Genomic DNA, 24,487 nt, shown 5'->3' on the forward strand with positions numbered 1-24,487 from the left:
GTGATCCGTGTGTTAAGTGTTTCAGGCTTCACAGGGCAGGAATGGCTTAGAGAATAGAGAGGAAGCTTGCAAAAATGGAAGGAACACAAGAAACTAAGGAGATGACCAGCGAGCATCGATGCGCGCGCATAGCTCACGCGAGCGCATGGAATGGAGAAAGTCACAGCGACGTGTGTGTGTGCCTGACGCGTACGCGTGAATTGGAGTCTGCACGAATGACGCGCAAGCGTGGATGACACGTACGCGTGACAAGGAAAATCGCTGAATGACGCGCACGCATGACCGACGCGTACGCGTGACCTGCGTGATCTGTAGAAATAATAGAAAATGCTGGGGGCAATTTTGGGCCATGTTTTGACCCATTTTTGGCCCAGAAATACAGAATAAAGCCAAAGAACGTGCAGAGACTCAACACACGTAAACACACATTCTTATTAGGATAGTTTTAGATTTGAATCTAAAGAGGAACTACTCTTCCTCTAGGTTCTCTTTACATTCATAGTTTATTAGTTCTATGCTTTTTGCCTTGGATATTGAAGAGTCATCACCTCCTTTGAAGATATTATTCTTGTTTGTTTCCTTACTTGCTCTTTTATTTATTCCATATTCTTAATTCTTGTTTAAAATGGTAGTTGGATTATTTTCATGGATTGTTGATACAGAGGATTACTTTTATTTTTATTTAAATTTTCAGTCTCTACTTTATTTAATTTATTATGTCTTCTTCTTATATTTTTCTGAGTATTATATTCATGTCAATGGAGTAGATTCCCTACTTGATATCGGGGTTGATTAAAAGAAGACACTTGAGTTGGAAGGCTTAAGTGAAGATTAAACTGGAAGTTATTGGCTTGTTCTGTATTTATGAACGCTAGACCTGTCCAAGGGAGAGGACTAGGATTTGTGAATGAGAGTTAGCTCAATCACTTGACTTTCCTTTATTTAGTAAGGGTTAACTAAGTGAAAACAACAACCTTTTTGATACTACACCTAAGAGATCCCAACAAGGATAGAACTTCCAATTGATCATTCCCCCAGTCAAGGCCTTTTATTTAGAATATCAATAATCATTCTTAGTTTTTATTTCTTTAATTTACAACTATTTAATTTCTCATTGATGAGTGGATAATTTATATGCTTTTTGGCATTGTTTTTAGGTAGTTTTTAGAATGATTTAGTTAGTTTTTAGTATATTTTTATTAGTTTTTAAGCAAAATTTACATTTCTGGACTTTACTATGAGTTTGTGTGTTTTTTTGTGATTTCGGGTATTTTCTGGCTGAAATTTAGGGACCTGAGCAAAAATCTAATTCAGAGGCTGAAAAAGGACTGCAGATGCTATTGGATTCTGACCTCCTTGCACTCAAAATAGATTTTCTGGAGCTACAGAAAACCAACTGGCACGATCTCAAATGCGTTGGAAAGTACACATCTTGGGTTTTTCAGAAATGTATAATAGTTCATACTTTGCTTGACATTTGATGGCCCAAATTGGCATTCCAAATCAGCATAAAAATTCTAGAGTAAAATGCCCAAACTGGCACCAGAATTGGAGTTAAACGCCCAAACTGGCACCAAAGCTGGCGTTTAACTCCAAGAAAAGCCTATGCACGTGAAAGCTTCAATGCTCAGCCCAAGCACACACCAAGTGGGCCCCGGAAGTGGATTTCTGCATCATTTACTTCTTTCTGTAAACCCTAGGTTACTAGTTTTCTATAAATAGGACCTTTTACTATTGTATTTTCATTCTTTTGATCATCTTTGATCTTGGGATCAGGTCTTTGAACCAATGTTCTGAAAACCGGACCGGACCGGCCGGTTCAACCGGTTTAACTGCGAACCGGCACTGCAAGCGGTCCGGTCCTTATCTGAAAACCGCAGAGGGAAGAACCACTCAAGAACCGGCGAACCGGTTAAAAACCGGCCGGTTGGACCGAACCGGTGACCGGCCGGTTATGCATCTTTCACTAAACGACGCCGTTTTGCGTTTTAAAAAAAATAAAAAAACAAACCCGACCCAACCCGCCCGTGGAGCACCCCCCTTTCTTCCCCCAAGCCCCGACCCCATTCATTCATCAATCATCATCTCCAATGGAGAAGAAGAACCCTAGTGGCGCTGCCTGAAGCCCTGTCGCCATCCCTTGCCCCCGTGGTGTCGCCATCCTCAGCTCCAGCAACCCTCCAATCTCCGGCGTCGCTTGGTTCCTGCTCATCTTCATCTTCTCGTCGCCTGGTGCCCTCAATTTTGATCGTCTTCATCTTCTCAAGTCTCAACACCAACACGCAGTAGCCTCTCATCGGCGGTCCTCAACGGTCAACACCGGTAGCCCTCCATCGACCCCAGGTGAGTGACTCGTCCTCTGCGCATTTCTCTTTGTCCTTCGCCTCGTCCTCTGTAAACTGAACTGAACTTAGACCTCTGCTCATGTTCTCTTTCTCTTTGTCCTCAATGTGAACTGAACTTAGACCTCGGCTTAATTTTCTGATTTCAATTTCCGATTTCAATTCCTGTGAACTTGCTCTTTGTGAACTCTGCATTTTCTTTGAACTGAACTGAACTACATTTTGCCATTTTCTGCTCTATTTTGTGAACTGAACTGTGCATTTTCTGCTCTGTTTTGTAGCTTAATTCCTCTTTGTTGCACAATTTCTATTTGTTGGTCAATTTGTGTTTGGTCCTCTGCTCTATTTTCTGCTCTATTTTGTGAACTGAACTGTGCAGCTCAATTTGTGTTCGGTGGACTTGCTCTTTCAATTTTCTGATTTCAATTTCTGATTTCAATTCCTGTGAACTTGCTCTTTGTCAATTGTGCATTTTCTGTGAAATGAACTGAACTGAACTGCATTTTGCCATTTTCTGCTCTATTTTGTGAACCGAACTGTGCATTTTCTGCTCTGTTTTGTAGCTTAATTCCTCTTTGTTGCACAATTTCTATTTGTTGGTCAATTTGTGTTTGGTCCTCTGCTCTATTTTCTGCTCTATTTTGTGAACTGAACTGTACAGCTCAATTTGTGTTCGGTGAACTTGCTCTGTGCATTTTCTGATTTCAATTTCTGATTTCAATTCCTGTGAACTTGCTCTTTGTCAACTGTGCATTTTCTGTGAACTGAACTGAACTGAACTGCATTGTGTTGTGTTGTTTAAATTTCATACATGTTTTATTAATTTCAGTTATGAACTGAACTGAACTGAACTGAACTGCATTGTGTTGTGTTGTGAACTGAACTGAACTGCATTGTGTTGTGTTGTCAATTTCTGATTTCATTTTCTGTGAACTGAACTGAACTGAACTGCATTTTCTATATTGTGTTGTGTTGTTTAATTTCATACATGTTTTATTAATTTCAGTTATGAACTGAACTGAACTGAACTGAACTGCATTGTGTTGTGTTGTGAACTGAACTGAACTGCATTGTGTTGTGTTGTCAATTTCTGATTTCAATTTCTGATTTCATTTTCTGTGAACTGAACTGAACTCAACTGCATTTTCTGTATTGTGTTGTGTTGTTTAATTTCATACATGTTTTATTAATTTCAGTTATGAACTGAACTGAACTGAACTGAACTGCATTGTGTTGTGTTGTGAACTGAACTGAACTGCATTGTGTTGTGTTGTCAATTTCTGATTTCAATTTCTGATTTCATTTTCTGTGAACTGAACTGAACTGAACTGCATTTTCTGTATTGTGTTGTGTTGTTTAATTTCATACATGTTTTATTAATTTCAGTTATGAACTGAACTGAACTGAACTGAACTGCATTGTGTTGTGTTGTGAACTAAACTGAACTGCATTGTGTTGTGTTGTCAATTTCTGATTTCAATTTCTGATTTCATTTTCTGTGAACTGAACTGAACTGAACTGCATTTTCTGTATTGTGTTGTGTTGTTTAATTTCATACATGTTTTATTAATTTCAGTTATGAACTGAACTGAACTGAACTGAACTGCATTGTGTTGTGTTGTGAACTGAACTGAACTGCATTGTGTTGTGTTGTCAATTTCTGATTTCAATTTCTAATTTCATTTTCTGTGAACTGAACTGAACTCAACTGCATTTTCTGTATTGTGTTGTGTTGTTTAATTTCATACATGTTTTATTAATTTCAGTTATGAACTGAACTGAACTGAACTGAACTGCATTGTGTTGTGTTGTGAACTGAACTGAACTGCATTGTGTTGTGTTGTCAATTTCTGATTTCAATTTCTGATTTCGTTTTCTGTGAACTGAACTGAACTCAACTGCATTTTCTGTATTGTGTTGTGTTGTTTAATTTCATACATGTTTTATTAATTTCAGTTATGGAAGATAGTATTAATCAAGAAGCAACTGCTGATAACAATGCTTCTGTGAATAATAACATGTCTGCCGATACTCCTATTCCGAATGATGCTGCTAATCCTAATTCCCGTAGTGCTAACAATAGTCATTCACAAGGTTCTTCTAACCTTAGGGGAAAAACAGATTTAGCTTGGAAATATGTTGCTCTACAACACGTGAATGGAAAACCACAATATCAATGTTTATTTTGTCTACAAGTTTTCAATGGAGGTGGAATTCACAGGATGAAGAAACATCTAGCAAAGATTACTGGAGACGTGAAAAAATGTCCTAAAGTTCCATATGATGTGGAAAACAGATGGAAAGTTTGTTGAAAGATATTCAGGCCAGCAAAAAGAAAAGAAAAGTAAGTTTTGGTGAAGAGGGTGGTGATGAGGTAGAGGATGCAATTGATGAGGCAATAGCTCAAGAAGAACAGGAACAGCAGCGTACCTCGAGTCAGCAAGGAGTTGGAGGCGATCCAAAGAAAAAAGCCAAAGTCATTCCTCCTATGTTTGCACCAAGAACAACTCCAGGAGCTCAACCAAGTATTAAAAGTGTTATGCAAAACAAAGAGGCGATACACGAGGTTGATAAACGATTTGCTCGGTGGCTTTTGGATTGTAAAATTTCATTTAATGCTGTGATGTCGCCATATTTCCAAGATATGTTAGATGGTGTTGCTGGTATTGGACCTGGTTACAAGGGGCCTTCTTATGATAAGTTAAGGGTTCATTTGTTGGCTGATCTTAAAAGAGAAAGTCAACTGCTAGTTGATAGTTATAGGAGTGCATGGAAGGAAACTGGATGTACCCTCATGGCTGATGGTTGGACAGATCAAAGACAAAGAACATTAATCAATTTCTTGGTGTATTGTTCTAAAGGTTTGTGCTTTCTGAAATCAGTAGATGCTTCCAGTATGGTAAAAAATGCTTCACACTTGTGTACTTTGTTTTCTGAGGTGATTGAATGGATTGGCCCAAATAATATTGTGCATGTTGTGACTGACAATGCAGCCAATTATGTTGCTGCTGGTAGGCTTATCAATAGAAAATATGATAATATCTATTGGTCACCATGTGCTGCTCATTGCCTTAATCTTATTTTAAAAGATATAAGCAGCATGGTGCATATTTCTAACCTTGCAACTCGTGCTTCAAAGATCACAGTATTTGTGTACAATCATACAGTTTTCTTATCTTGGCTAAGAGAAAGACCTAAGTGGAGAGAAATTGTACGTCCTGGTGCAACCTGGTTTGCAACTGTGTTTATTACATTGAAGAGCATCTTTGACCGTAAAAAGGAGTTGCAACAATTGGTTGTAGATTCAATTTTCACTGATCACAAATTAGGAAGGAGTGCTACTGGTAGAGCTGTGAGTGCTATTAATCTGGATGCAAAATTTTGGGACGATTGCTTTACTGTATGTAAACTTGTGAGCCCTCTAATTTACTTGCTGAGGGTTGTTGATGCTGATGACCCCCCATCTTTGGGGTATGTTTATGAAGGAATGCTAAGGGCAGAAGATGCAATTAAGGAGATGTTTAGGCAATCCATGACTGCATATCAGCCGTACACAGATATTATCAACTCAAGATGGGACAAGCATTTGAAGAAAGATATTCATGTGGCAGCTTACTTCCTGAATCCTAAATTCTTTTTTAATGAAAATTATAAAGAAGCACCTGATGTTATGCGAGGTTTGCTTGATCTTGTTACCTTGTATTGCAAGTGTAACAATTTGGATTCAGTTCAGGCAATGAAAGAAATACATTTATATAGAGATCGGAAGGAAAGTTTTGATAGACAAGAAGTTATTCCAGCTGCATCTGAACTTAAGCCTGGTAAGAATATGGTTGAATATTTGTTTTAACTTGTTTTATGCTCCTATGTTCTTAATTAATATCTTATAATATGTTATGGTTTTATAATTGGTAGATGAATGGTGGAGGTTATTCGGAGGCTCTGCTCCATGTCTACAAAAGATAGCTGTTCGCATTCTTAGCCAAGCATCTGCTTCTTCTGGGTGTGAGAGAAATTGGAGCCTTTTTGACCAGATTCATACAAAAAGAAGAAATAGATTGGAGCATGATAGACTGAATGACATTGTTTATGTTACCTATAATTTGCGTCTTAAATCCAGGTAATATATGTTTCATGAAATACTATATTGTTTCATTTGTAATCTTTATCATAATAAATTTGTAAATTATTAAATCTCCATATATTGTATTTAACTTTTTAGGAAGGAAAAAGAAAAAAGAAAGCAAAAGACACAACATGATCCAATTGATTATGAAAGTATCAGTCAAGTTGACTTCTGGGTGACTGAAGAGGTTGTAGAGAAAGAGCCTGATCTTCCTAGTAATGTGGATGACTTATTGCGTGAGTATAGTATATTTAGTTTCTAATGATTTATTAGAATCTTGTTAGTTTATAATATAATGATAACATTTCTATTTTATTAGGTGAAATTGATGCTGATTTATATCAAAGTGGCGGTGGTAGTAGTGGTCTTTATGCTGCATCTCTTTCTTCTGCTGATCAGGGTGGGAATGAAGGTGAAGATCATCCCACCGAAGCAGATTTGCAACAAGTTCTTGCGGATTTTGATAATTGATAAACCATGATGTTGGGATTTAATATTTACATATGCTTTTATTACTATTTAACTTTTGAGTTTGGATTTTGATAAGATCATATGTATTTGGTTGATGATATTTTATGTAGTGTTTTTAATTTCGAAGATATTTTAAGATTTGTATCAGACTATAATTATATTTTAGGATGTGTATTTATAATTTATTTATTATTCTACTCTAAAACGGTTTTTCCGGTTGAACCATCGGTTGAACCGGTTAGACTAGTGAACCAGTGAACCAGTGACTAGAGCGGTTTGATGACCGGTCCAGTTTTCTGAACCTTGCTTTGAACCCTTTCTATTGTTTCATGTTATTTGGGAGGCATGGCCACTCGGCCATGCCTAGACCTTGTTCTTATGTATTTTCAACGGTGGAGTCTCTACACACCATAGATTAAGGTGTGGAGCTCTGCTGTTCCTCATGAATCAATGAAATTACTACTGTTTTCTATTAAATTCAAGCTTATTCTTATTCTAAGATATTCTCTTGTACTTCAACCTAGTGGATGTGATGATCCGTGACACTCATCATCATCCTCCATTTATGAACGCGTGCCTGACAACCACCTCTATTCTATCTATGAGAGCTTGAGGGTATATATCTTGGCCTCCTGGTTCACGACGCATGGTTGCCTCTCCTGACAATAGAGCATCTATTCTGTGTGATCAAAGTCTTCGTTGTATAAGCTAGAATCACATGGGCGGCATTCTTGAGATCTGGAAAGTCTAAACCTTGTCTGTGGTATTCCGAGTAGGATTTGGGATGGGATAACTGTGACGAGCTTCAAACTCGCGAGTGTTGGGCGCATTGACAGTGTGCAAAAGGATCAATGGATCTTATTCCGACATGATCGAGAACCGACAGATGATTAGCCATGCGGGAAACTGTAGAGGACCATTTTCACTGAGAGGATGGATGGTAGCCATTGACAACGGTGATCAACCTACATACAGCTTGCCATGGAAAGGAGTAAGAATGATTGGATGAAGGCAATAGGAAAGAAGAGACTCAAAGGGAACAAAACATCTTCATACGCTTATCTGAAATTCTCACCAATGAATTGCATAAGTATTTCTATCCTATTTTATGTTCTAGTTCGTTCTTTTAATTATCAACACCCCATAATCATTTGAATCTGCCTGACTGAGATTTACAAGATGACCATAGCTTACTTCAAGCCGACAATCTCTGTGAGATCAACCCTTACTCACGTAAGGTATTACTTGGATGACCCAGTGCACTTGCTGGTCAGCTGCACGAAGTTGTGTATCATGATTTCGTGTACCAAGTTTTTGGCGCCGTTGCCGGGGATTGTTCGAGTTTGGACAACTGATGGTTCATCTTGTTGCTTAGTTTAGGTATATTTATTTTTATTTTGTTCTTCAGATTTTTTAAGAATGAATTCTAGAGTTTCAGATGATGTTTTTATCATCACATGAGCTAGTGGATACCCATCAATTTGGCTGTTGTATGTAATGTCCTGCGAAAGCTTCGTTGACCAAGTCTAATCTTTTTAGACTGAAGCTTTAGACTAACATTGCATGATTCCTGGGATTCTTATTAAAAATTTTGAGTTTCTTACTTTCTTTTTCTAAATAATTTTCGAAAAAATACAAAAAACTATAAAATCATAAAAAAAAATATTTTGTTTTTGTTGTTTGAGTCTAGAGTCAAATTTTAAGTTTGGTGTCAATTGCATGTTTTTATCTTTCTTGCATTTTTCGAAAATACATGCATGGTGTTCTTCATGATCTTCAAGTTGTTCTTGATGATTTTCTTTGTCTAATCTTTAAATTCTCTTGTTTTGTTTCTCTTGTTGTTTCTCATATGCATTCTGAATTTGTGAGTGTCTTTAGAATGAAAATTTCTAAGTTTGGTGTCTCGTGTAATACCCTAACTACCAAAGCTCACGCTTCCGACTGCGCGACTGTGATAGCTCAGACATTACGACGACACTTATACTATTTAATAGTAAAATATGAGCCTGTTTAAATCCTTAAACCGCAAAACCGCTCCCAAAAATACTTTTGCTATACAACGTACATCCATACATACCATACAACTTGCAGAAACTCATAAAGAGTACATCTATATATATACATACATATATAAATAATATTACAAGCATTAACCAATACAATTCCTATCCCTCTTACAGAATATATCAAGATAAAGGCGAGGGTACAAAAATAATAATCTAACGCAATACAGAGCATCTCAATAACAAATAAATAAACTCTTCGTGACTTCTGCGCCTATATCCTGAAAGGGGAAAATGTAGGGGGGTGAGAACATCATCCTCGAAAGGGTTCTCAGTAGAGGGTTTTTAGGAATTACTGTAATAGGATACATGAAGATAAACCATACCAGTGATTAATAACCGTCTTATGCCTCTTTTCAAAAACAACGGTTTACAATAAAAGTAAAGTCAAAAATCTTTTCTGAAAGAGGAACCATTCAATTTTTAAAACATCAAAAGCCTTTCAAAAAGCTTTATCTAAACTGAACCAAAATAGCCTTTCATATTTTATTCCAAACTAGAAACACAAAACCGAAATCAACCATCGGTTCATCTCATTCCAACCACGGTCCTAGGCCCAAACAATCCAACCATCAATCAATCACAACAATCCAACAGATTCCCAGTTGCAAACACAGATAAAAAGTTCAAGCATAAATAAACAGTTACAGCAAGTAGAACAATTTGCAGTTAATCACAAAGGAAAACCAAATACAATATGCACACCCAAACAATGTCACATAGATGCATATGATGCATGCCTATCCTAGTGGCTGATGATATCATCTGTCGATTATATAGCCAACCCGACATGTCCTGGTAGCTAACCATAGACAGAAACATCCATCGCGGAGCAAGTAGGTTTGAGCTACAAAGCAAAGGTAGGAGTGGAGTTACAAAGCAAACATTACAAGATAGGCTCAATGTAAAAGATGACATGGCTCAAGCATGTGATAGTAAAGCAAGGCATCGAAGGCTATAAAACATGATGGGGTTAAAACGACGTGCTTAACTTCTGCACACTAATCGCATCTCAACCCCAAGGCTTCAACTTTCCAACTCCATCAAGCACTTTACAATCCCCATAACCAGTCATAAGCCTAACGACCGCAAGTCCTGTTTGCAAGGGACAAAACACCACAACTCACAATGTTGTACACCTACCGCTTCAACTTTCGTACACCCGTATCACGCCTTAAAGAACTAACGCATCGCGTTACTACGTCTACAAGTCGCATGTGATATCAAAACGATTCTCAAGTCTACTCAGAAGGATACAAGATCATAGAAAGGAGAGACACATGTCAATGACAATACTCATCGATTTGAAAGAATATATCCAATCCAGGTAAACAAAGACGCTCAACAAATGAAGTTTACTAGAAATAAATCGATTGACAACTTCAAAGATAACCATTGTATCAAAGAAATCCAACAGAACCAATAAGAAGAAAATTCAGCACATTATTTTGAAACAATTTCAAGCTGAGTCAAAGAAGCATGAAGTGTCCAGAAGAGAATATCTCAAACCCAAAACAAAGCCCACAGAACTTAAGAGCATGATTAAAAATACTCCCGGATACGTTGTTCATAAAAGAATCGAAAACTTGCAGAAAAATCATTTCGCAGTCTAAAAGATAAGTTAAACAACAAATATCCTTCAAGAGAGTAACAAAAACATAAACGTGGCTTTGCTCTAAATCAATTTCACATTGAAGTAGATTATGTAGGATTTTAAAAACAAAATGCACACAAGTTTGGCTAAGAGCCAAAATATTTCCTCAAATATGTTAGAAAGATAATTAGGTGTACAACTTAACCAAAAGCAATTATAAAACTCGGAAGAGAAATCAAATGCTTGTTCGAAAATTCCCAAAGCCCATATTCAAACAAGCGTGTATAACATTTATAGCGAGGACAAAAGAGGAAGTTAACTCTCTTTAGAAAAGAAATTCCGAGGTAAAATTTTGCTTACAATCTGGTATGGAAACAAGTGGTGTGTTACAAACGAACATGTTTCCATTAAACAAAGAAACTTTTTGAAACCTCATCTAAAATAGCGCATGTCAACTTTAAAACAATTTTGTCAAAAATTGAACAATGGTGGTTTCAATATCAATCAAGCAACAGAAAATAAATTCCGTTTAGAATTTCTTCAAAGAGAATTCAAAACTTCTTTAAAAGTTCAAAACAAGACTCCAAAGTGTTCTTGAAAGCACCATCTCAGAAGGATATTCAAGGAGATTAGAATGTACTTAAAAGGAGTCAAGCCATAAAAGAAAGAATCTTAAATCAAAATAGTTAAAACAAGATCCACTAGGCGCGAGACATCAAACCAGCTTTCAATTGGTTCAAAAGAATACAAAAATCATATGAAAAGACAACTCAATCATTAGTAACTTCTCAAGGATAAATCTTTGACTAAAAACTCTGTTAGAGACAATGAGAAGATAAACGATGCACTAATTTGAAACGAATCAAACTGACTCACATAAGGATGAAATTTACAAGAGAAGGAGAACCAAAACCAATGGTAATGTTCACAAGGTGCAAAAGATTAGTTAAAGACAAAGTCAAGCATGACATTCATAGAGATGGAAGGCTTAAGGAAGACTTTAGTCCGTTCGTAAGAAGAAAGCCATGAGTCCAACATTTTCAAAAGAAACAGCAATGGGACAAATAATGGGGTATGCTATATCAAACTCAATTCAAAAATAAATCAAGTGAAGTTTATCAAACGGAAATCAACTGGAGTAAGCAAAAAAAATCCTTTCTTTCCAGAATTTTAAAAAATACCCGAATACATAATCAAATGAAGATGTGCATTGGAACTATAGTAGAATTACTAGAAAGTCAAATTGTAAGTCAAAGTAAATGCAGTTCCGTAAACCAGTAAAAGTACAGGCGAGGTATTAGAAATAAATAGTTGTCAAATTGTATAAGAAATCTTCAGGGTTTCACATATAGATAAGTGTATATCTAGTCAACAGCAATTTTCATAAAAATCTTAAAACTGGCTGTAATCATTGTCAAATAAGAGAAAAACCGAATCAACAAGTTCTCTAAGAATGGACTCGAAATCCAGAGTAAAATGCACAGCGCATTAGGACAGGTCCAAAGCCATATCAAAGGATACGTGAATCAAGAGGAACTCAAACAGAGAAAGGTAGATACAACAAGTATTTCAAACAAGCATATGCACTTAAGATCAAACAAGAATGCATATTGATGTGTGGAAAACGATCCAACACAAAACTCACCGGCAAGTGTACCGGGTCGCATCAAGTAATAATAACTCACATGAGTGAGGTCGATCCCACAGGGATTGAAGGATTGAGCAAATTTAGTTTAGTGGTTGATTTAGTCAAGCGAATCAAGTTTTGGTTGAGTGGGTTGTATTTAACAGAATATAAATTGCTTGGAATGTAAAGGGAGAAGGGGAAATTGCAGTAAATTAAAGAACAGGAAAGTAAACTTGCTGAATCTTAAAGAACAAGAAAGTAAATGACTGAAACTTAAAGTGCAAGAAATGTAAATTGCAGAAACTTAAAGTGCAAGAAATGTAAATTGCTTGAATGTAAAAGGGATTTGAGGACTGGGATTGCAGAATCTAAACGAAGAGAAAGTAAATTGCAACAATTAATAAAGCAGAAATTGAATTGGTAGCAATGAGGATTCAAACAGAGATTGAATTTAAAGTGCAGCAAGGTTCACAGAAGAACCAAAGGTAAATTGGGATCTCAGGGTTCAAGAGACTAGGTAGCAGAGCCCAGATCTCAATTACCTTCCTAGATCCAAATTCTCAAAGCAATTAACAAGAAATTGAAGAAGAAGCAGTAAAGAAAATGTAAATTGATTCAATTATGCAGAAAAGAAACTAAAGAGTTCTTGAGTGGAGATTGAGACAGAATTTCCTCAATTCTTGACACCCAAGAATCAAAACAAGGAAATTAAAAATGCCCAAGCAAGAACGAGGAAGAAGAGAGATCAATTCCCCTCCCCAATTCTCTGAAAGCTCGGTTCAGTCTCTCTAGGAAAGTTGCTAAAATTCAAAGCTCAAAGAAAGTGTAAAATTCAAAAGCTAAGCAAAAGGTTTTTGAAAAAGGTCCTAATTACATCAAACTAGCTCCTATTTATACACTTTCTATTCTTGGATTTTGGGATTTGGATGGGCTTTTGATTTGGTGAAGAAATGAATTAAATTAGATTTTTAATTCAATTTTTGGCCCATGAAAGATTGCTTCCAGGAGGCTGCCCTGCCCTTGTGGAGGGCAGGGCAGGATTTGGTGCGTGTTGGTGCTTGCTTGGTGCGGCTTGGTGCGGCTTGGTGCAGTCTTGGTGTGCAAAACGCTGCCCTGCCCTTGCGGAGGGCAGGGCAGGAAAAATTGGTGCTGCCAGGATGTGCCACGGTGCGTGCTTGGTGCTGCCAGATTCAAGCTGTGATGCGCCAGAATTGAGTCTTGGTGCACAAGATGCTGCCCTGCCCTCGCGGAGGGCAGGGCAGAAAAATATGGTGCTGCCAGGATCGGGTGTGGTGCGCGCTGATGCTGCCAGGGTAGTGATTTGGTGCGCCAGATTCACTTCTTGGTGCGCCAGAGTTGTGCACCAACAAAATGCTGCCCTGCCCTCGCGGAGGGCAGGGCAGTGTTTCCAAAATGCATTCCCGTGTTCGAATCCGGGCAGAGACACACGCTAAGTCATTTTCCTTGGTTTCTTGGCATGGTAGTGGACCTTAGTACCTAGCTTCCTCATGGTCCCGTGTTCAACTCTTGTGGCAAGCATTTGGAGACATTTTCCTTTGATTTTCTCCCTTGGTGAGCCCGATACTGCCCTTGTGGAGGGCAGGGCAACATTTTATTCCTCTTGATTCCAAGGCACAAAATTGTGCTCTGCCCTTGTAGTGGGCAGGGCAGAGTTGCCTTCTTTGCTTAGTTCCCTTGTGTTGCCCTCCTAGAGGGCAGTGTGCCCTTGTGGAGGGCAATGCTTGCCCTTCCTCATGTTGTGCGCCACACTTCTTCTCTCTTTGACCATACTTTCTTTTCCTTGGGCTACACTTCCTTAGGCCACGCTTTTCCTTTTTTTTCTTTTCTTCACCTACAATAAACCAAAACAACCACTCAAAGTATCACTAAATTCAAGAGGCTTATAAATCAATTAAAATTCAATTAAAATTAGCTTAAACCTCATGGATTAACATTAATTTCATGGTGGTTGCTTGATTTAAAGAAGTTGTGCATTTTCACTCCAAATCACTTACTTAAGAAGCAAGAAAGTGCATAAAGACTAACAAAACAATTGAAATTAGCTTGAAAAATGGGTATATGATGACTTGTCATCACATATGAATAGAGGAATAAAGTTGAAATATCAAATTACTTTTCACGAGAGTAGCAAACAAGAACTTCAAGTTAGGATACGAAAGAACAGGTCGACTCGAACAGATTTCAAGACTCACAACTGAATAGCCTCGAGAAATATTTTCCAACGTTCCCAAAACCCGCAATTCGCTTTGCTCAAAACTCGTATATTATCTATGATAACCCATTAGTGCTTTCATGTACATAATTCACTAGTATTAAGCCGGCCAAACTTAATACCAAGAATCATGCAATGCAAGACTAATAGCATTAATCAATAGATCGTCATGTGCATAAAGCTTTAATTCTCGTCATCAGACAAGACTTAATACATGACAAAAGCTCAGAGTATGCAATTGAAGCATAGTCGGTCCATTCCTCAGGCTCTACAAGAAGGATTGCTCTGATACCATAATGTAATACCCTAACTACCAAAGCTCACGCTACCGGCTGCGCGACTGTGATAGCTCGGACATTACGACGACACTTATACTATTTAATAGTAAAATATGAGCCTGTTTAAATCCTTAAACCGCAAAACCGCTCCCAAAAATACTTTTGCTATACAACGTACATCCATACATACCATACAACTTGCAAAAACTCATAAAGAGCACATCCATATATATACATACATATATAAATAATATTACAAGCATTAACCAATACAATTCCTATCCCTCTTACAGAATATATCAAGATAAAGGCGAGGGTACAAAAATAATAATCTAACGCAATACAGAGAATCTCAATAACAAATAAATAAACTCTTCGTGACTTCTGCGCCCATATCCTGACAGGGGAAAAATGTAGGGGGGTGAGAACATCATCCTTGAAAGGGTTCTCAGTAGAGGGTTTTTGGGAGTTACTGTAATAGAATACATGAAGATAAACCATACCAGTGATTAATAACCGTCTTATGCCTCTTTTCAAAAACAATGATTTACAATAAAAGTAAAGTCGGAAATCTTTTCTGAAAGAGGAACTGTTCAATTTTTAAAACATCAAAAGCCTTTCAAAAAGGTTTATCTAAACTGAACCAAAATAGCCTTTCATATTTTATTCCAAACTAGAAACACAAAACCGAAATCAACCATCGGTTCATCTCATTTCAACCACGGTCCTAGGCCCAAACAATCCAACCATCAATCAATCACAACAATCCAACAGAGTCCCAGTTGCAAACACAGATAAAAAGTTCAAGCATAAATAAACAGTTACAGCAAGTAGAACAATTTGCAGTTAATCACAAAGGAAAACCAAATACAATATGCACACCCAAACAATGTCACATAGATGCATATGATGCATGCCTATCCTAGTGGCTGATGATATCATCTGTCGATTATATAGCCAACCCGACATGTCCTGGTAGCTAACCATAGACAGAAACACCCATCACGGAGCAAGTAGGTTTGAGCTACAACCCCATTGCTACTACCCGCTCAACTCAGAGCCAGTGGAATAACCACTACTGCGGCTACTACCCAGGCGGGTGTTTAAAAGTTCAACCTGGGGCGAGTGGAATCACCACTACTACCGCTACTACCCAGGCATCACAGTCTCTGACCTGGAGTAAGTGGGACAAGCCACAACCCTTACTACTACCCAGGTATCTCAAGCATATATTCATTCAGTCCCAGCCATGGATCAAGCATATATTCATTCAGTCAAAGCCACTCTCGGCATTCTCTTTCCAAAACTTCCAAAACCATAAAAAGTTAAAGATTTATTCTGGGAACATTCAAAATCACTAATAAACCACTAGTTTATGGTTTATCTTGTACTCAATTGAGTGGTTTTTATTAACTCTTTACCCACTTATTCATACTATTTGCAAGGTTTTATATTTCCTTCCTAATTATGTGTTTTGATTGAAAACATGCTTCTTTGATCTTATATTTGCTTATTATTAATCCTCTCTTATTACCATTAGATGTCTTGATATGTGTGTTAAGTATTTTCAGAGATTACAGGGCAGGAATGGCTCAGAGGATGGAAAGGAAGCATGCAAAAGTGGAAGGAATACAAGAAGTTGGAGAAACTGCTAAGCTGTCCAGCCTGACCTCTTCGTACTCAAACGGCTATAACTTTAGCTATAGAGGTCCAAACGACGCGGTTCCAGTTGCGTTGGAAAGCTAACGTCCGGGGCTTCGATTTGATATATAATTTGCTATAGCTGCCCTGACGCCAGGCGACGCGAACGCGTGAGTCACACGGACGCGTGACCTGGCAGGAACGCAACCCGCGCGGCCGCGTGAGCCATGCGGCCGCGTCACTTTTCGGCGACCTGTACGGACCAGAAAGCGCTGGAACTGACTTCTGGGCTGCTTTTGACCCAGTTTTCAGCCCAGAACACACAGATTAGAGTCTATAAAGTGGGGGAATGCATGTATTCATAATTATTCACTCATAATTCACTTTCCATGTTTTAGATGTAGTTTTTAGAGAGAGAGGTTCTCTCCTCTCTCTTTAGGATTAGGATTTAGGATTTAGGACTTCTCTTGGTTTTAAGAGTGACTTTCAATCCCAGGTTCAATGTTCTTTTACTTTATGTTTATTTCTTATTTTCAGACATTTGAATGCTTGCTTTTATTAGTTATGTTGCCGATTTTGGCCTATGCCACTTTCATGATGATTTTCTTATTTAATGATATTTGAGGTATTTTAGTTTATGATTGTTCCTTTTTATTATTCCTCATCTGAGGATATTGTTACTCTAGTAGATTTAGTTTTTCCCCTTTTGGCCTTGGTTAAATAATTGGTAACTCTTGAGTTATCAAACTCATTGTTAGTTGAGAATTGGAATTAATTCATCCACTTAACTTACCTTCATAGTTAGAGGTTAACAAAGTGGGAGAAAAATCCAATTCTCATCACAATTGAATAGGATAACTAGGAAAGGACCTCCAGTTTTTAGACCTTGCCAAGGGTTTATTTTACAGCTATTATTATTTTATTTTATTTGTCATATAATATATTCCCACCTTACTTCCAAAACCCCAATTTTACCTTTTTCATAGCCAATAATAAGAACATACCTCCTTGCAATTCCTTGAGAAGACGACCCGAGGTTTAAATACTCGGTTATCAATTTTAAAGGGGTTTGTTACTTGTGACAACCAAAACGTTTGTACGAAGGGATTTTTGTCGGTTTAGAGACTATATCTACAACGCGACTGTTTTTATGAAATTCTTTACTGGCAAAAATCCTAACGTCAAAATGGCGCCGTTGCTGGGGAATTGCAAACGTGTGCCTTATTATTGGTTATTGTAAATATTTTTCAAAAAAAAAATTCTTTTGCTTGTTTATTTATTTGTGTTTTTAATTTTTATTAATTACTATGAATTTTCACCCCTCTCGCTTTGAGTTTGGTTCTAACTTTGTTGAAGGAAATAGAAACCACAGCAGGAATATGCATCAAGGTTAGACCAATCAAGGATGGATGGAGCCAAGAGGATCTAATAAACCCTTTAGGCAATAACACCCTCTAAGATATCATGGACAACGACCATTCTACAATGCATACCCAGCTGAAAGATATGGTGGACAACATTGTAACTACGAACAAGTCCCACCCCGTGCCTATAGACCATCCTCTCAACATAACTTTGGACCACCATACTCCCAAACCCCTTTCCACCATTCACCTCCATATGACCCCAATCCTTATTCACCACACCAACCACCATATGAACCATACACAGAACCACTACCTCAATATACACTATCTCCTTATCATTATCAAGATAAACCACCTTCCGACCATGAACCCTTTCTCCCAACAAATGAGTCCTCCTATCCACCCCAAATCTCCTTGGAGAAAGCAATTGGTGATCTAAACTCTACTATACAAGCTCTCGCCGCCCAAATCGGATTACCAAATCCCTTCAACAATCAATCCTCAAGCTCTAGTACACTTCCTTTTCAACCACAGAATAATCTCCCCATCCCATCACCACCATCCATGGAAGAGCACCCACATCCATCAATCCAAGAGCAAGATGATCTCAATTATGCTATTGATATGGAACAGGAAAGAAGGAATCATCTTCGCGAATCCATGCTTCATAAAGAGCTAGAGGAGGCCCTACGGGTAAGGGTAGGAGAGACCCTTGAAGATGAAAGAATAGTTGAAAGGAGTTGTCATAGAAAGAAAAACATTGAGGATGAGTACGATTTTATACTTAAACAACTGGACAAAGCAGCAATTATTAAAAAGGAAGAAGTGGTTGCAGACTTAAGAGATGCTGTACCTCCATTGGAAAGTCCAGTCACAGAGCCTCCTTCCATGGTGTTTGATGTTGATGTTGAGAAGAGCGTACAACCTCCAAGGCAGATCATGGTTGAAGATTTTGTAGAGGTTGATCAAGAGGTAGAAGATGTCAAAGAAGAGCACAAGGGAGTGGAGCTTGAAATTACCTTGCAAAAGTTGTTGGAAACCCCTCCCCCTAAGTTGCCATCATCCTTCACAACATTCAAGTGGGTAAAATTCATATCCCATAGCTTTCTAATCCCACTTGAATATGGGCTACTAGAGACGGATGGTCAACTTAGAGCTCTTTGCGGCATTAAGAGTAAGAGGAAGATGGCCAGTGATAAGAATTGTCAAGCAAGGTTCAACATGGTTGTGTACTCAAAGTTTAAATGCAAAGGTTGGTGTAAGGCTCAACTGAATGGGTCTAGGAAGTTGTTTGACACTTCAGTGAGAATTCTAAAACTGAACCACCCGGATGGAATCATGATAATCAACTTGAAGACGGGTACAAAAGCAAGGTTTGGGACCCCGGAATTCATTCCAACAATCAGCACCCCGGGAGCCTAAGAATCTGTTTGAAGCTTCTTAAGGGCTTTACATGCCTAGTTTGGGACCCCGGAGGCTACTGGAAGTACAAACATTGGTGGGGATTCCTGGATCAGTACAAGCACAAACCACCATAACATGAAGCTCACCAATTGTCCAACTTAAGGACTTTAACTAAAAGTGCTAGGTGGGAGACAACCCACCATGGTATGATCGTTCCTTTTGCAATTTTAATTTTATTCAGTTTTATTTGTTTTTGAGTTTTATTTTATTTTATTGAACCTGGAATCATGCATAGCATTCACATTAAGCATTGCATTCTGCATACTGCATAAAAAAAAAAGATGCCACGCGACGCGACCGCATCAGCGACGCGTCCGCGTCACAAGGAGAGGGGAGAAAATAAAAATAAACAGAGAGTCACATTGGAGCATGGCTGGAGGCGTGCCAATGGCACAAATCGACCCACGTGACCGCGTTGCTGACGCGTCCGCATCACATGGGCATAATGGCCTCCCACGCGACCGCGTGCCCTGATTTTCGACGTCAAAAAGGTGCATGGCCGAAAGTTATGCTAGAATTGGGCTGGACTCGTGCTAGAAGCCCAAGCCCTCCCATGCGACCGCATGCCCCACGCGGCCGCATCGTTTTCCAAAAATGGCCATCCACACGATCGCGTCACCTACGCGATCGCGTCACCCCAATTTTGGCAAATAAATTAATTTGAACAGAGAGTTGTGCTGGCGCGAGGCTACACTCGCGCCAGAAGTATAACATGGGTCACGCGACCGCGTGACCGACGCGACCGCGTGACCATACTTAAAGCACATCCACGCGAACGCGTGCCCCACGCGGCCGCATCGCTTGCGCCGCACAACATATCCCAATTTGCCAAATATCTTATCTTTTCTTCCCCAATCCTAATTTCTCCTGCCTCCTTTCTTCCCTTCTTTTCCTTCTCATTCTTCTTATTTTTCTTTTTATTTTATTTTAATTTATTTGCATATATCATTCATTGCATTTTGAATTTGTGCATATTTTTATTTTCTTTTCTGAATTTTTTTTTGTGTTAAAAAAAATCTCTTTTCTTGTTCAGCTGTTGCATCTTTTCTTGAATTTATTTTGGTAACTTGTTTTACACTGTTGAGCAATATTATTTAAGTCAATGTTAATCTTTTATGTTTTTTTTGTATTAATTTTGCATTGACATGAATTTATATTGTCTTACACTCTCTTCCCCATTGTTGTACATTTTGTACTACTGGCATGCCATGGCTTCTATTGTTTTCTCACGTACATGTTGAAGCTTCCATGTAAATGAGACCCTTATTATCTGGCATTAACACCCATCTTTTAATTTCTATCTTTATTTTTGGGTTAATTTTTTTCCCTTTTTCTTTCAGGATGGCCACCAGGAAGAGAACCGGAAGACGATCACATGGGAGAGACAAACAAGTTCCCACGCACACTCCTTGATGAGAAAAGCGTCAGTTGAAGCAGCCCGTCCACCTGCACATCTCAGCATGCACCGAGGACGGTGCAATCTTTAAGTGTGGGGAGGTCGATACCGACTTCCAGGGGTTAGTTACCCTCTTTTCAACACCAATACTCTATTTTCTTAATTTGTTAGCTGTTGCATTTACATGTTTGATTGCATATTTGTTTGATTTTTTTTTTGCATATTTTACCACTTGGTTAAAGTAATAGTTTCTTCTTCAAGAAACCTTTTAAAAGTATTTCACTAATTTGAATAAAATTTTTGCTTAAACTTGTTTGAAGAAATATTATTTTGGAACATAGTTTAGAGCTCGAACACAAAACCAGTGAGATTTTGAGCCTATTTGATTAGTTGTATTTTACCAACCAATAATTTTATTTTTGGTGTGTGTTGTTCTCTCTAAAACTGTGATCTTTGTCTTGCTTAATTCTATATTTCCATTTATTTGATGTATGCATGCACTTACATGATTGAGGCCTTTGTTTCGCTGATCTTACATACCCATATGGCATTTCCTTTCATTATCCCTTACAAACCAATGTTGAGCCTATTGTACCCCTTTGTTCTTTATTTTAGCACATCCTTGGTTAGCTTAGATTAGTGAGAATGCTTATGAATTAAGTGTGGGGAAGAGTGGGTTTGGAAACATCTGGTTTGAGAGTTGAGTATGTTAGAATTTTCTGAAAATGTGAAAGAAATGTTTAGGACATGTTCATGCATTCAATAAATTAATCATATGCATTGAGAAAAACAAAAAAAATAAGAAATAAAAAAATAAAAATAATATATAAAAAAATAAAAGAAAAAAGAAAAAAATTAAAAAAGAGCAAAATAAGTGAAAGGGGACAAAATGCCCCAAAGTAAGCGGTGAAAGCAATGCATATGAGCTATACTTGAAATTAGAATACATGAATATATGAAAAACATGGTTAATGGATGGTTAGATGTTGTATTGTGATTACATGGATTGTTTAAGTTAGGTGGGAAAGTTTAAGTTAATTAAGGATTCAGATTTTAGTCCACTTGGCCAAATACAATCCTACCTTGACCCTAACCCCATTACAACCCTTAAAAGACCTCTTGATATGTGTATTTATGCATTATATTTATGTTGATTATTAGATGAAGAGCAAGCCTTAGAAAGCAAGGTTAGTAGAGAATTGAGAGAATCGAACCTAAAACACTTGAGTGATTAGAGTGACATACACTACTAAGTGAGGGTTCGATGCTCGATTCTTTGTTCCCAGCTTTCATGAGCTATTTTCTTCTACAAGTCTATCTATACTTCATTTCTATGATTTAAATTAGTAAAATCCAGTTCATATTTATTCTTGGGGATTTATTTGCTTTTAACCAAGCAGGTAGAAACATTTTTCATTTAGTTGCATTCATAGGTTGCATCTCATACATTCAATCATTCCTCTTCATCTTTATAGTTTCTCTTGAGCTTAGCATGAGGACATGCTTTTGTTTAAGTGTCAGGAGGTTGATAAACCATTATTTTATGGTTTATCTTGTACTCAATTGAGTGGTTTTTATTAACTCTTTACCCACTTATTCATACTATTTGCATGGTTTTATATTTCCTTCCTAATTATGTGTTTTGATTGAAAACATGCTTCTTTGATCTTATATTTGCTTATTATTAATCCTCTCTTATTACCATTAGATGTCTTGATATGTGTGTTAAGTGTTTTCAGAGATTACAGGGCAGGAATGGCTCAGAGGATGGAAAGGAAGCATGCAAAAGTGGAAGGAATACAAGAAGTTAGAGAAACTGCTAAGCTATCCAGCCTGACCTCTTCGTACTCAAACGGCTATAACTTTAGCTATAGAGTTCCAAATGATGCGGTTCTAGTTGCGTTGGAAAGCTAACGTCCGGCGCTTCGATTTGATATATAATTTGCTATAGCTGCCCTGACGCCAGACGACGCGAACGCGTGAGTCACGCGGACGCGTGACCTGGCAGGAACGCAACCTGCACGGCCGTGTGAGCCATGCGGTCGCGTCACCTTTCGGCGACCTGTACGGACCAGAAAGCGCTGGAAGTGACTTCTGGGCTGCTTTTGACCCAGTTTTCAGCCCAGAACACACAGATTAGAGGCTATAAAGCGGGGGAATGCATGTATTCATAATTATTCACTCATAATTCACTTTCCATGTTTTAGATGTAGTTTTTAGAGAGAGAGGTTCTCTCCTCTCTCTTTAGGATTAGGATTTAGGATTTAGGACTTCTCTTGGTTTTAAGAGTGACTCTCAATCCCAGGTTCAATGTTCTTTTACTTTATGTTTATTTCTTATTTTCAGACATTTGAATGCTTGCTTGTATTAGTTATGTTGCCTATTTGGCCTATGCCACTTTCATGATGAATTTCTTATTTAATGATATTTGAGGTATTTTAGTTTATGAGTGTTCTTTCTTATTATTCCTAATCTGAGGATATTGTTACTCTAGTAGATTTAGTTTTTCCCCTTTTGGCCTTGGTTAAATAATTGGTAACTCTTGAGTTATCAAACTCATTGTTAGTTGAGAATTGGAATTAATTCATCCACTTAACTTACCTTCATAGTTAGAGGTTAACAAAGTGGGAGAAAAATCCAATTCTCATCACAATTGAATAGGATAACTAGGAAAGGACCTCCAGTTCTTAGACCTTGCCAAGGGTTTATTTTACAGCTATTATTATTTTATTTTATTTGTCATATAATATATTCCCACCTTACTTCCAAAACCCCAATTTTACCTTTTTCATAGCCAATAATAAGAACATACCTCCCTGTAATTCCTTGAGAAGACGACCCGAGGTTTAAGTACTCGGTTATCAATTTTAAAGGGGTTTGTTACTTGTGACACCCAAAACGGTTGTACGAATGGATTTTTGTCGGTTTAGAGACTATATCTACAACGCGACTGTTTTTATGAAATTCTTTACTGGCAAAAATCCTAACGTCAATCACCCATCCAACAATGGGTTTTTATAACAAAAGTTTCTCGGCAGAGTCCCAAGTCTTTAGGGAAGGTCAACTTATATCAATTCCTTAAAATTCATTCAAACTCTTAAAATCATAGATTCTCGGTTCAAGTAAATAAAATTGAATTTATTATGAAATCGACCATACAAAATTACAAGTTCCAACCCGGTCTAAAAATCAACTCATTTGAAACGGAACCGGTTCATTTGAATCAAACCACTTTCAGGTTTCTTTTTGGAACCCATTTTTTAACTCTTCTAAAATGGCTCACACTTGATTACTCAATCAAAAGTCTAAATTCCTTTAAAATCACTAAAATTCCATTTTATATTGAAATCAATATTAGAGCATCATTCTTTCCTACAATGATTCAAACTGTACAAATAGTTCATTTCTAAATAAGCCGAACTCAACGCATAAAGTTCATTAAATAAATTAAGCTTGAAAACATAAATATTTTCTTAATAAATCAAATAATACAATTTCTCAAATTCAACCCCTTTTTAAATAACTTTACAAACAAGACTAGGATTTTGTAGAAATTTCGGCAGCACCTCGCCTAAAACTTGGACTTTTGCCACCCGGTTCGGGTCCCAACTAAACCGTTTCTCATTCCTTTTCAACAGCTCAAATCCAGAAATCAATTCAAAAGCAAGCTAAATCCAACAGTCACCTCAGTGGCATATCTTTAGGAAGCCATTTCAAAATCAACTCAATATCAACCGATTTAACTCATTTCCAAATCTTTAAAGAATCGGTTCAGTAACAAATCATTTATCAAAACCAAATCAATTAAAGTAAAGAAGGCTGAATTCAAAAGTGCATTTGACTTTTCAAATCATCAAAATAATTAACTCAAATCAAATCAATCAT

General features: G+C 37.6%; 2 protein-coding genes across 2 annotated transcripts; both read left to right on the forward strand.

Annotated features, from left to right (window-relative positions):
• The first annotated feature begins 4,300 nt into the window (after window positions 1–4,300).
• On the forward strand, window positions 4,301–5,972 carry LOC112728365 (uncharacterized). The gene is made up of 3 exons (XM_025778492.1): window positions 4,301–4,495; window positions 4,639–5,813; window positions 5,900–5,972. The coding sequence occupies exons 1-3, from the start codon at window positions 4,301–4,303 to the stop codon at window positions 5,970–5,972; spliced, it is 1,443 nt and encodes a 480-aa protein (XP_025634277.1).
• On the forward strand, window positions 5,957–7,124 carry LOC112804826 (uncharacterized). Its single transcript, XM_025847568.2, has 4 exons — window positions 5,957–6,163; window positions 6,258–6,462; window positions 6,565–6,704; window positions 6,788–7,124. Exons 1-4 carry the CDS (start codon window positions 6,013–6,015, stop codon window positions 6,937–6,939), a joined length of 648 nt encoding a protein of 215 aa, XP_025703353.1. The 5' UTR covers window positions 5,957–6,012; the 3' UTR covers window positions 6,940–7,124.
• Window positions 7,125–24,487: the final 17,363 nt, after the last annotated feature.

This window comes from Arachis hypogaea, chromosome 1 (assembly GCF_003086295.3).
Source record: "Arachis hypogaea cultivar Tifrunner chromosome 1, arahy.Tifrunner.gnm2.J5K5, whole genome shotgun sequence".
In the NCBI taxonomy this organism is placed as follows: Eukaryota; Viridiplantae; Streptophyta; class Magnoliopsida; order Fabales; family Fabaceae; genus Arachis; species Arachis hypogaea.